The 14134-nt window shown below is 35.0% G+C and overlaps 1 protein-coding gene across 1 annotated transcript; it reads left to right on the top strand.

Moving 5' to 3' along the window:
- The first annotated feature begins 809 nt into the window (after nucleotides 1–809).
- LOC144440020 (uncharacterized) lies at nucleotides 810–12140 on the top strand. Its single transcript, XM_078129248.1, has 15 exons — nucleotides 810–849; nucleotides 3006–3386; nucleotides 3956–4300; nucleotides 4546–4803; nucleotides 5393–5650; nucleotides 5980–6039; nucleotides 6691–6827; nucleotides 7362–7436; nucleotides 7914–8175; nucleotides 8715–8825; nucleotides 9171–9328; nucleotides 9586–9708; nucleotides 10174–10285; nucleotides 10544–10640; nucleotides 11091–12140. The coding sequence occupies exons 1-15, from the start codon at nucleotides 810–812 to the stop codon at nucleotides 11212–11214; spliced, it is 2541 nt and encodes an 846-aa protein (XP_077985374.1). The 3' UTR covers nucleotides 11215–12140.
- Nucleotides 12141–14134: the final 1994 nt, after the last annotated feature.

Raw genomic sequence — 14134 nt, 5'->3', positions numbered from 1 at the left:
CCCTAGTTAATCACTGGTCACTTTTTAAAAAGCTTTTCAAGAGGAGTTCCTGTAATTTTTGTTCGTTTGATAGTATTTTGGTATAGATCTCACCAAGTGTGTGTTAACTGGGGAGCTGCCGTCTCGTCAACCTTCACTGTTCTTAATTAATGACTTTCGCCGGGGGGGGGGGTATCCACGTTTTTTTAATGTTTACATTGATAAGCTGAGACATCGTTTTTGTTCTTATAAGGTTAGATGTCTGCTTAGTAGTAGACTTTTGAATCACACTTCATATTCCGATGATTTAATTGTCTTCAGCCCCTCAAGCAAGGGTTTACAAAAGCTTATTCATGTTTGCGAGATTTACGGTATCGAACATTATGGTTGTATGGTTGTCATCCCCCAACAACTTTAAGCTTTCTTTGAATGATAATAAGCTTTCGTTTGTCACTGATACAAATATCAGGCCTAGGTGTCTAATGTCTATGCGATAGACTATGGTCATGAATATTGAACGTCTAAGATCCCCAACCATGGAATTAGCATATGACACAAAATTCTCGCTTGCTGTCGCTACGTTAATTGTGTGTGTGTGTGTGTGTGTGTGTGTGTGTGTGTGTGTGTGTGTGTGTGTGTGTGTGTGTGTGTGTGTGTGTGTGTTTCGAATTCTTACAAGCCTGGCCCTTCAAAATCATACTAAACTTTCGATCTGCTTGCTGTATGTCTATTAATTGCAAAACTTGGTCGTAGTTGGCGCTCTTACATATTCTGATTTTACATGTTGCTCCGAAGCAGGAAATAACATAATAAAATTTGGTCATGTGAATATGGCGCTCAACATGTTTCGCATTGCCCTGATCCTGTATGGTAAGCTGTTGCTTATATATTACTTTATGTGTAACAATTAATGTAGTTTGTAAGGAAAGGTACCGTCCGACACAATGGCATGTAAACTTTTTTTGCAATTAAGGAGCTATCATCGATCGTACAGGTAGTGGTATGTGTACTTACACTCATAACGGATTGTTGGTATCATTTGTATATATGTGGCGGATGTATTTTGATTGCATTACAACAAATGTCTATAGAGATATTTCAGTGGACCAGTATGCGGTAGTACTCTTTTTTTTACTGGGATCATTTCAACAAACGACCTTGTGACTTCCTTAGAACTTATGTAGGGCTATCACATAGATACTAATTGAATCACACGTGTAGGTAAACTGTATAGTGTACAATCAGTGTCATCTCCAATGATAATCCACAGGAATACAATGTAATGAAATTACCCACGTCCTTTCTTCACTGTTAACTGATGGTTTAGATATATTTGCAGACTTGTATATGTTATTTGCCAAGACTGTTCCATATCTTGCTTGGAGATGTCATTTTTTTCAGTATATAACGGAGAGCCGTTGGAAAACTGAGGGACATAGTACAAGATGTGGAACAGTATTTGACAAATAACATATCTATGCGTCACCTACGACTACGAATTCATTATTAAAGGTCAAATACTGGTCCAAAATATAATCACTTCCGCGTTACTGTCGAGCCGAGCGCACCTCTCTGATGACTACACAATGTGATTGTTTACATCTCAGCCAATCAGAGTGCGCTTTTGCTCTGTAGTAATGACGTAGTTTTTGCTATTTACGTATCACTCAAAGTCAGGTTCAAATAAATATCCTTGTATTGCGTACAGTATTTTATTAAAAGTGCAGAAATGTACATAATATTCTGTGATTCTGTGTTGTCTAGTTAGCAAACGTTTCACCCTCCGGTAATTTTGGTATCTTTAGGGAGTCTTCAGTGAATAGATGGGGGATGGGAGTGGGGGGGGGGGCACGTTTTACAAATCGGTTCTCTGGGGAGCCATATTTAGAAAATGGGATTAGGGAAGGGTCACATTTTACTTCGACTCATTGTATTGTCTGCGTATTAATTTTGTGACGTTGGCATCCCGTCGCTGCCACCAGTTCTACGTATCACTGTTGATACAACGATTAGGGTTAGGGTTTTTGACATTTTTAATGTTTACAATAAATGATAGCATGTTACTGGTAAGGACCATGGATATAGTTCAGTAGACATAAAAATACTCACTGCTGTTGGGTAAACATTCATAACCTTCCATGACTGAGGGCTCTTGACCAATCTGAATGCGAGATAAATAATAATAATGTTGGGTTCTTATATAGCGCTTTCCCACGCCGTGCTCAAAGCGCTTTGTAATTATTACCCCTGACTCGGATCAGAACGTCACAACGGACCTTTAGTCTTCCTCAACTCCCCGGGAGCATACAATCCATTGCAGCCTCTATAGGCGCATAGGATTAAAGCCTTCACATTGCAACCTACATCCTACCAGGTCCCCAATTATACTGCTGGGTTGACTGAGGCACAGTCGTGGTTCAAATCTTGCCCAAGGACTTTAGCCACTCAGAAACAAACAGCAGGCAGCGACGGGGCTCTAACCTGCAACCAGTAGATTCAAAGCCGGTCACGCTAATCATTCACTCATCATGACTCCACAAATTGCTGACAGGTGATGTATAAGTCGAAATAAGCGTATTGGTATTAAATCTTTTAATGAAATATCCAATATGTTGTTTGTATTTACCAGCCCATTGACATGGTTATCCGCATGTTTATTACGATGACTGATATCTGTATGTACTGCCTACTACCATCGTCGTAAACAACAGCCTCTTTTATGGCACCATCCAAGAGACACATCGCAAAGAGGTGTTTCGTAGTGTCGCTGGAGAAATAACAGTTATGGTTTGCGAGAATGCCTACGACGTCCATAACCCCCCCCCCTCTCCCTCCATTAACATTCTAAGTGATGGACAGCTTTTCATGCTCGATGCCAATTTTTCACCAATGCTTATATGTACGTGTATGGTGTATGTACGCGTAGATCGTGTATACACTTATAACGCATAGTTTTGCACTAAACATTATGCTTTACGATTGCAAAGTAACCGTAATTTGTATATTTTAACGATTATTTTTCACAGCAACCTTCCATAACTGCCAGTCCCAGATAACAACAACAGATGGTCCTACAAATACAGTGTATGTATCACAAAATGCATATGCATCCTTCAACTGTAGTGTTAATTGGAAGGCAAATGACAATGACCTTGATTCAATATATTGGGATATTAGTGAAGACAATACTGTCACTTGGAGCAGGATTGCACAGTGTTACTTTAGTGGTGCGTGTGTTATGTCATCAGGAAGAGATGTAAAATATTCTGTTGATACCAATTCACCCAATCATGATTTCTTCAAACTCAACATTGGTCCCGCTAGTCTCGCTGAAGATGGACTATATGAGTGTTATTCATTTGATGAACAAGGAGCTTCAGCTCCCCATGCCAGACTTGTTGTTTTAGGTATGGATAAACTTTACTATGACAATAATTGTGTGTTCCCAGTGTCTGTACAAATGTACTATGTAGTGTTGTTTGACATTGCATGGCCATTGTCCTTTACGCATTTGATGAATATCATCGAACAGAACCCCATGCTAGACTTGTTGTCTTAGGTATTACGTCATCTTAAACTGATTATCACAAAAGAGCCCATTATCCCAGTGTGATATCTAATCTTCAAGAGTGATCAAGATCTACTCTGCAAGTACTTTCTTCAATATTTCAAGGATGTTTACAAACACGGTTTAAAATTAAACATATCATTTTGATTAGAATACAACCAAGATATTATTGAACAGTGTATACAAAAAGGATTGACTGAAACTGACACAAATTACGAGATTTGTTCAACCAATCCATTCGTTTATTTTGTTATTAAAAAAAACGATACTTTAGACAACTAATTGAATGCCATTTTACAAAACTGAGGACGAAATGATCAACTGGGAAAATGACATAAATAGTGCACATGTATAGTTTATATTATTTGTTCTCACTTTGCCAAGTTTCTTTACTTCATTCTGTTACAGAACAATCTGGTGTCCCAGATATTGAAGGTTATAGTTCAAATGAACAAGTGACTGTACGTGAAACGTCACCATTTGAATTCACTTGTACATCAATTGGTGGAAACCCAGCTGCTGACCTTATTTGGGAAATAATTGATCAAAATGACCGTACTGATATTACTGACATTACAAGTTCAAGTACATCCACAACGACTGAGAACTCTGGAAACAATAAACTATATGATACTACGAGTATTTTAAATCACACATTTAATTCATCAGATGATGGCAAAAACCTGAAGTGTTCTTCATTCCAACATGATTTTTTTACCCCAATAAGTGACCAGATAGTGTTGAATGTTGAACGTAAGTACATTTTTATATTTTCGTATTACTCCTTCACTATTAACATCTATTATTGAAACCTATACATGTAAATTTGTATCATATAGCTTTGTTGAAAATAAATATTAAACAGTGTTCACAAGAACGAAAATATTTCAAACAGAAATGTCTGAAAATTGTTGTTTAGTACATAATTATTGTTCGTGTGAATACACAGACATTTTTTGTAATTCACCTTGTATAATTTTATATATTTTATTTACTAGATTCCCCTGTAATCCATACCATCGCCATTTTTGAATGGTATGACAATTATTTGGTTGATGTGGAGTGTGTGGCAACAGCCAATCCAGATGGTATTACATATTCATGGGTAAGCTATGGTGGTGATAGTGGTCAAACTGGTTCAGGACGAACCTGGCAAGTCGAAGACATCAATCAGGATGGCGAAATTGATGTATCATGTACAGCTGACAATGGTATTGGAAGTCCTAATACTTTGAAATTGGAACTAAATAAACCCTGTAAGTACAGTGTTTAAATTTAAATACTTACAGTTGTCTTGTCTGACCATTTTTTATCATCCTGCGTATTCCCAAACTATTCTATACTGTTATATCCTGTATAAAAGAAATGGTTACTACAGCAGAATAACATGATATCGCCATGGAAATACTTTGTATTTAGTTATTTACTGACATACAATTGTACTACATCCTTAAAATATTCAATTAATAATCTTGAAATCATCTCTCATCTCAGATTAATGGAACTTTTCTTGATTTGGATCAATTACAATTTTTCCATTCATGATTTTTATGTCAGACATCACAATGTGCATGTCTTCTCAGTTTGTACCTATCTGTATGTACATGTATGTCTTGTATGGTGTGATTGTGTTGCTTACAACAACCTCCCTACTCTGCCTCTTGTTCCTAAATTTGTATCATATTATGTTATGGAAAGAAATATTAAAAACTGTTCCCAAAAAAGAAAATATTCAAACAAAGAAATGTTTGAAAATTGTTGTTTAGTACATAATTATTGTTCATATGATACCCGGACATTTTTTTGTAATTCACTTTGTATAATTTTATATATTTTATTTACCAGATTCTCCTGTGATCCATACCATCGCCATTGTTGAATGGTATGACAATTATTTGGTTGATGTGGAGTGTGTAGCAACAGCCAATCCAGACAGTATTACCTATTCATGGGTAAGCTATGGTGGTGATAGTGGTCAAACTGGTTCAGGTCGAACCTGGCAAGTTGAAGACATCGATCAGGATGGCGAAATTGTGGTATCATGTACAGCAGAGAATGGAATTGGAAGTCCTAATACTTTGAAATTGAAACTATATAAACCCTGTGAGTGTAATGTCTCGTTTCCAATATCCATAAATCACCTGCATGCATGCACTATACAACCTGGTATTTGTCGGCAAAGGGCCTCTATTTTTTCGTGAAATGATATGAATACTTTCATATTAAACTGCCATAATCATATACTGATTGAACATGGTTGGTGTTATTGCTCACATAAATGTAACCTTTAAAAGTGTTATTCTTGTTTTAAGAATCTTTAAAGCAAGGCGATCACTGCAAGCATATATTCATTAATTTCGATTTATCTAACAAGTTTTATGCCACCAATCTCTTCAAACAATTTAACGGTCCCTTCTCTCCTCTCATCATAGATAAACCTGTAATCAGTACCACTTCTATTACGGAACCGACATCGACTACGCCATGTACAGGTTTGTGATATTTCCCCATTAAATTGTACACTTCATATGCATAAGCTTAATATATAAAACACTTTATATCGAGATTAGTCTACGATTCTTATTTACATCCATACACCCTGTGTCACATGTGTATACATATTAACGTAAAAGTGGGCATAAAGAATAGAATCCATCAGTATTAATAAACCGACTAACGTATTTACTTAGTTAGCAACATGTCTGAACCATGCTCCCGTAGGACGTATTCAAGTTAAAAGTTTTCAATAATCAGCTGGAAAAGGGTGTGGTAGTCGCAACGAAATATTGCTGAATTATATTTCCCTTGGGATTGGCAGTGTGGCCAACTTGGGACATGTTAACACGATCATCGAAGTAAGTACACAGAGACACATAAACCGACACAGACACAGACACACACACACACACACAAACAAACAAACAAACAAACAAACAAACAAACAAACAAACACAGACAGACACAAACACAAACACAAACACAAACACAAACACAAACACAAACACAGGCGCACATACATACAGACAGACAGACAGACAGACAGACAGACAGACGAATACATTCACAGCATGGGTTAATATAAAAAATCATTGAACTGTTACAAAGCACGGAGACACACACATTCATGTTCGTTTTATCTCCAGTTCCTAGTGAAAATTGTGAGTGTGAAAATACTGCTGTAATCGTCATTGGATGTCTTCTAGCTGTCATCTTGATGTGTTGTGTCCTTCTACTGTCTGTGTTATGGGCTAGAGGTGCACTGACAAAATCGTTACGAAAGGTAAGCGATTTACCCTTTTTTTCTGCCAGTTACAATGTGAGGATAATATAAACTTTAATCTCAAATAACGACACTTATGTAATTCTACCCTTGCTTACTTAAAAAGACATCTGGCGATATTTGCATCAAATTGGTGAACAGTTAGTGGTTTGTTTATGACCATTTTAGGTATACATTTTTATTGTATATCCAAACATTGATGGCGCTGTTCCTTCGTTCGTATCCTCGAATGGCAACTCTCCGGCGAAAATCATAGTATTGATTGTTTCAACATGTGTCGCACTATAATATGTGTATGATTTTGAAAAAAAATCAAATATTTTATATTAGCAGTCTGCTTTTAACCAAATAACAAATGAACGGCTAAACAAACATAAAATTTAGTGACCTCTGGTATAATTACAACCTAGCTTCACAACTATACAACAAGAAGATTTTTTATAACGTACATCGTACATTATCATTGAATTCTAATTTTCAGTACACAGTATAATTTTTGAAATAACTATAATGTAGAAATATGTCATCTTATAGGACACTAATACAACAAATGATGTGGACACTTCATATGAATCACTAAGACCTCGTCAATCGTCTCCTTATATGGAGGTAAGATATGTTAATTGTTTTTGTTGTTGTTGGTCTTGTAGTTGTTATTGTTTACAGTTCTATCCATTCCTTTATTCTCTGATTTCGTTCACTTTGATGAATTTCACATTAAATTTCATTTTACTAAAGCCACATAGTAACTTTCAAATCATCTTTACACTCTCCTTACCAATCAAACATTTTGAAAAATAATTTTTAATCAGACTCCCAAACGTTCTCCATTTGAGTCTGCAATGTCATATAATAACATCCCAAGATTGGTGACACATTCCTTTTACTTCATTGAAAACAAACAGGCTATTCTTCTGCATGCTGAATAACAATACATTTAGAGGATAGACATGTATTTTTTACCTCAAACCACATTTTTTTTTCTTCTGTATTTGTGTTTATTTTGTTTGTTTGTTTGTTTGTTTGTTTGTTTGTTTGTTTGTTTGTTTGTTTACTGGTACGACACTCATATACATTATTTGCCAGTTAAACGTCAAAACTTTGACCAACGTAGAGGATCAGGGATATGCTAATCTTTCAATTGAACCAGAATATGAAAACCCAGAAAGTATTACTTGTAAAAGACCAAAGGAGCAATCAACTAACACGATGATGGAGTTTCCAAAAGACAGACTATGGCTAAAAGAGGTACTTGTAGGAGGGAATTTCAACATGGTTGTTAATGCGCAGGCGTGGTTTATTGGTGGAAAGGACGGTGTTAGTGATGTTGTTGTCAAAATGCTGAAAGGTTAGAATGAAATTTAATATTAAATAGTAAGATATATCGTCTTGTTGTTCAGCCCTACCAGGCTTCTCAACCACTATTGTAACAGCCAGATATTGTAGGAGCCAATGAAACATACTTTTGCAGAATAAGTGTTAAAATTACCATTACGTCAAACTTTCGATGCTGACTCAGTAACCATCAAACTTGATGCGACGTCATACGTACTCGTGTACATGCTGTCGCCAAGTATCACTAGAACAACAACACGTCGCTGCAACACACGTCTACGTCATACCCTATGCGGTGCACGTGCTCGAACCGTGAGTAAAAAAAATGATCAAAGTCGGTATTATGTTTTCAAAATTCTTATAAATAATACTTATGCAGTTACAATAATATTATTTTCAATCCACTCGACTAAAACAAATACCCATGGTCTAAGGGGTTTGTCACAGCACATTCTCATACTAGTAGTGACACGGCCCCATTGGTCGGTCGTATTTTCCTTGGCTAAGCAAAGAAAATATCTGTAATTATTCACTTTTTTATTTTATACTTAGCTTCATCTACTCCACAAGACGTCACTGACTTTCAAAAGGAGATAGAGTGTATGACGTCATTGCCGAAACATGAAAACATAATGTCCTTACTTGGATTTTGTACGAAGGAAGGTAATGCCACTATTCTTCATATCAAATCAAAACTCACCATAAAAACTGAAGTCTGTAATATTAATTACATACTAACATTCAGATAAAACGATGTCATTCTGAAATTATGGACCTATGTGTGCGTATACTTTTCAATTTAAATCGCAAGTATTTTGTTTGTGTTATTGTTTTATTGTTATTGTTGATATTATGAAGCTAAGAATGTGTATTGCTGTTTTCTGTATCATGGGTTCGAGGGCACGAAAGGCAGAAAATGAAAGTCGAGCTTGAAATGCGTTGTAGAAGACTTTAGCACGGCGTTACCATATCGATCCTGACTGCCATATTTGTATGTATTTCTATTAGCACCTCCCTATCTTATAATGGAATTCCTGCATAATGGAAGTCTGTATGACTATTTAAGAAGCAAAGCAAATGAACCACGGACTATTGATCAACACAATGAATTGATATCACTTGCCATATATGTTGTCAATGGGATGCGATATATGGAACAACAGAAGGTGAGACAAGCATGTAATGTTGGTATATACATATTGTCTGTACAGCTCAAGAGTGAGTCTGAAAGCACTGTCTGTCTGTCTGTCTGTCTGTCTGTCTGTCTGTCTGTCTGTCTGTGTTTGTCGCCTCTTCCATCTGTCTGTCTGTCTGTCTGTCTGTGTTTGTCGCTTCTTCCATCTGTCTGTCTGTCTGTCTGTCTGTCTGTCTGTCTGTCTGTCTGTCTGTCTGTCTGAGTAAATTGAATTTTGTTATTTTTCAGGTAGTACATCGAGAACTTCGTGCATTGAATATATTGGTAGATAACAAAGGTGTTTGTAAGTTGTCTGGTTTTGGTTCTTCAAGTCTCGTTGTCTCTGATCATCGATATCGTGTGAAAAGGAAGGTATATAATATTACTAAAGTTTCTATGCAGTTTAATATGTAGTTGTAAACGATTTACTGTATCGAAGTAATATCAGATACTCATATTTACAATGACAAAGTCTTAGTTATCAAAAATTGTAGTATATCATTTCAACTTTGTAAACTTAAATGTTAAGTATTCCCTGAAACAATCAATAATTCATTGATAAGGCACCAGAAAGTAATAAAATGTGGACGTCTTAGTTATACGTTGGTTGGTTGTTCAGTCAGTCAGTCAGTCAGTCAATCAGTCAATCAATTAGTCAATCAGTCAATCAGTCAGCCAATCAGCCAGTCAGTCAGTTAATTAGCGTCGGTTAGTCAATTTGTTAGTTACGAATAATCACCAGTCTTCCAGTGACATTAGATTTTTTGTTTCTCTAAAAGAATTGGTAATGTCTTACTTTAAAATCAGGTCTTAAACTACCTTTCTTTCGTTACAAAGGGTTCGTTGCCAATAAGATGGTTCTCCGTTGAAGTACTAAGTGGCACGGCATTCACTACTAAAAGTGACGTGTGGTCCTTTGGCGTATTACTATGGGAGATAATGTCATTGGGTAAGTTACTATGGGAGATAATGTCATTAGGTAAGTTACTATGGGAGATAATGTCATTGGGTAAGTTACTATGGGAGATAATGTCATACATACATACATACATACATACATACATACATACATACATACATACATACATACATACAGAAACAATTATAATATATTAAAAGTATGTTCAGGATTTGGTCAAACACATATTTTACATGCCCCCCCCCCCCCCCCCTACACGTAATTTTTTGTTTAAATTATCTTGTATAGGTGATATACCTTATGGAAATGTTACTGACAACAAAATACAAGATATGATTAAGGAAGGGAAACATCTCCCAAATCCAGAGGGAAATCCAGAATCTATGTAAGTTACGTGTACTGATTTCACCAGAACTTCTTCCGAATATTTCCTTCATTACCTTTCAATATGATATTTGATTTTTCACCCTAGAGTCTATAATCTACTTCGTATTTTGGTATATATAACCATCCCCTACTTCTCACATTCTTGGTATTTTGATATTTAGTTGTGTAATTTGTTGACAAAGCATTGCGCTACAATTGTTTTATTACACTAAACGTCAAGCATGTTTACGTGTGTGGTTGTGTGAGAGTGAAAGAAAGAAAGAGAGAGGGAGGGAGGGAGGGAGGGACAGACAGACAGACAGACAGACAGACAGACAGACAGACAGACAGACAGACAGACAGACAGACAGAAAACAGATATGCAGACAGCGACAGACAGACAGACAGACAGACAGACAGATATAATTCCACTATTACTGATCCAATTATTGTATTTTTGTACTTTCAGCTACCATGTTATGACGTCATGTTGGGTAGAAGATGGGTCAAAAAGACCTACATTTATAAGTCTTGCAGATACACTTAATGCATTACAATTAGATGACAATACAAGTGACTACTGCAATTGTTAGGACTGATAAATACTGATTTGGCAAAGGACCAGATATAGTGTGCGGTAGTACATATTTCATGTAAATCATTGCTATTGATACTCGATCACAGAAAAGAGCTTACCATTTCAAAATGTTACAATATTGTTAAAACGATATTCAAGAGTATATGCATATTTTCAGTGTTAATTTTAACATACGTGTCTAATTAAAATATCAGACAGCATTTTTTTTAAATTATGATTGTTACCTACAACATTCCTGAGATTGATGCTCATTTGTTATTATATTTTGTCATAAAATCCAAGAGAAAGAATTGCTTCTCATTCTTTCACTAACTAATACACTAACTCCAAGTTCAAGGACAACTATTACAGGGGAAAAAATGATAAGACGTTAAGCTTTATACTATACGCGATTTGATCCTAATGGTTACTGCAAACTAGCCATTCAGTTGAGTGTGTGTGTGGGGGGGGGGGGTAGGGGGGGGTTAAAGAGTTTGTAAGTATTCTTCTATTCACACATTGTTAATCTATACAGTTTATGTTCTGAATTTAAAAATGGAATGTTTCTTTTCCTGTAGATGGTTTGACGATCGAAATAAAGACAACAATGTTTAATAGTATTCATGTTTACTTTTGTAAACACAACCTGAAAATTTGACATGAAATTTTCGACTGCACACTCTAGTCTTTGTCAAAAGATTGACCCACTATTCAGTATATGTGACCTAATGGACATGTGAGCCTACTAAGGGGTCATAGGTGAATATTAACACTGATGAATTTCCATTTAATATAAGGGTGGTAGCATTTTTTAAGTTTTCTATTAATTTAACACACAAAATAAACTGATCTGTATTGGACAAAAGTATGCCTTTTATTTTCTCGGGAATGAATTTAGATGTATATGTAATTACAAGAAGCAATTGTACCTGTATGAGTACCCAGAGAGTCAATGTAGGACGTGTCCATTTATTGAACACACAAATACATTGAAATTAGTAAGTTAACAAAACAGATTGATATTTTATTTTTTAAAGAAATAACAATGTTTTCTGAATTAGACGAACAAAATAATTATATATATATATATATATATATATATATATATATATATATATATATATATATATAATTATATATATATATATATGTATAATTATATATATATATATATATATATATATATATATATATATATATATATATGTATATATATATATATATGTGTGTGTGTGTGTGTGTGTGTGTGTGTGTGTGTGTGTAAATTTATTGTGGCGTTACATTTCAAGAATAAAGGAATAAACTCTTATATTTTATTTTAAAAGTAAAAGATAATCATGAAGGGAAAGGATCAGCTAAAGTGGATGCATTATTTGATGAGATCCTGATAATAAATTAATGCTTAGTTGATTGTGGGTTTAGTTGTTTTCTTCATTTTTTAGTAGTTTTCTTCAAGACCTGTGGATGAATAAAAACAGACACTATTATATTTTACTATTGCAAGTGAACACGTCGATGGTTTCTGCTAATTTAGTAGTCAGAATAACAACAATTATCTGCCTAATAAATCTATAATTACCGTACCATCATTATCAAAAGTTGTCACATTATCATTAAAACAAAAAAAGTGGATTTATATTGACTTTTCAGTAGTTTCTACACCATGCTATAAACACGTGACACGTTCAACAATGTCAGAAATATTTGTTTACACACACGTACGTTATAGTAATAACCGTAAACCTTTTTGCTATTTGTTTAAAGGACTTCTTTCTTCAGAAAAGAAATCAAGGTCACCGTAGATATTTTTATATAGAGGTCAAAATTATACAAATCGAACCATAATCGTAAACTTCAATATGGCGGCCGAATAAAGTGTTAAATATATGGTAAAATAACAGATTGTCGAATTGTGTGAAAGAGACGATAAACATCCACCTTTATTGTTTATTTGTCGAAAAGACGAAGATTAGGCTGCCACATAGAGGAGGTTTCGGGAGATTTAAAGAACTTTGAATTTCAGGGCATTAGTCATGTAAACAATATATACAAACACTTTAAAGCGGCACTAGCTATAACTGGACTTCTATTTGTTTCCAACCAAACAACCAACATTTTATTGACTGATCATAAATTGTACATGCTAATTAGGGGTCACCTGTATTCATAAGTAGTTATCAACATACTAATATTTGATCGCATTGGGGAGCTGATTTTTAGGTGCTGACCCAAAAATCAATATCATGGCATTTATTTAATCATATTACGTGTACAGCTACACAAATGTATTTACCTACAGGTGATACAAATGACGTTCAGTGAAGAAGGTTATTTCTATAAACCAAAAAAAAACCTATTTCACAAAACGTTCCAGTTACAGCTATATCAGCTTTAATACTGGGTGTAGGGTTCATACATCTATATGAAGGAGTGATTTGTTCAGATAAAACATGACATGTCAGCCGACCTCTATAGACAACACACTTGGTGCTCAATTAAATGATGCCAGTCACTGTACCGCATCGACCTTTATAGACAACACACATGGTCACCACGTCGTCAAAACAGCAATATTGATAAGATAGCAAATCGTATAAACAAACAAATGACATGATCCTGTGATGCCATTGTATGCTAATTATACTGTAATATTATTTTAATCTAAATATAATGACCTTAGTTTACATATCTCTCGAATATGGTCAACTACTTACCCCAAAGGTCAAAGGTCAGGTGTCCATTATAAACAAAATATATCTGATGTGACTGTAGCATAGATCAGATGTATGGCAATTATTATAATAGTTGATGGGTAAACAACAGACGCAGATGCTAAAACATAAAAAGAACGATTCAACTTTGTATTGTCGTCACACATACTATTGTAACAATAAAGCAAAAACTATTACAATCCCTATAATTACATACATTTATTT

This window comes from Glandiceps talaboti, chromosome 9 (assembly GCF_964340395.1).
Source record: "Glandiceps talaboti chromosome 9, keGlaTala1.1, whole genome shotgun sequence".
Taxonomy (NCBI): Eukaryota; Metazoa; Hemichordata; class Enteropneusta; family Spengelidae; genus Glandiceps; species Glandiceps talaboti.
The sequence above is the reverse complement of the archived record's forward strand: the minus strand, read 5'-3'. Positions and strand labels throughout refer to the sequence as shown.

Coding starts and splice junctions, on each gene's coding strand:
- LOC144440020 (XM_078129248.1), top strand. CDS start 810: ATGGCGCTCAACATGTTTCGCATTGCCCTGATCCTGTATG. Junction 850..3,005: donor CATTGCCCTGATCCTGTATG/GTAAGCTGTTGC, acceptor TATTTTTCACAG/CAACCTTCCATAACTGCCAG. Junction 10,641..11,090: donor GAGGGAAATCCAGAATCTAT/GTAAGTTACGTG, acceptor TTGTACTTTCAG/CTACCATGTTATGACGTCAT.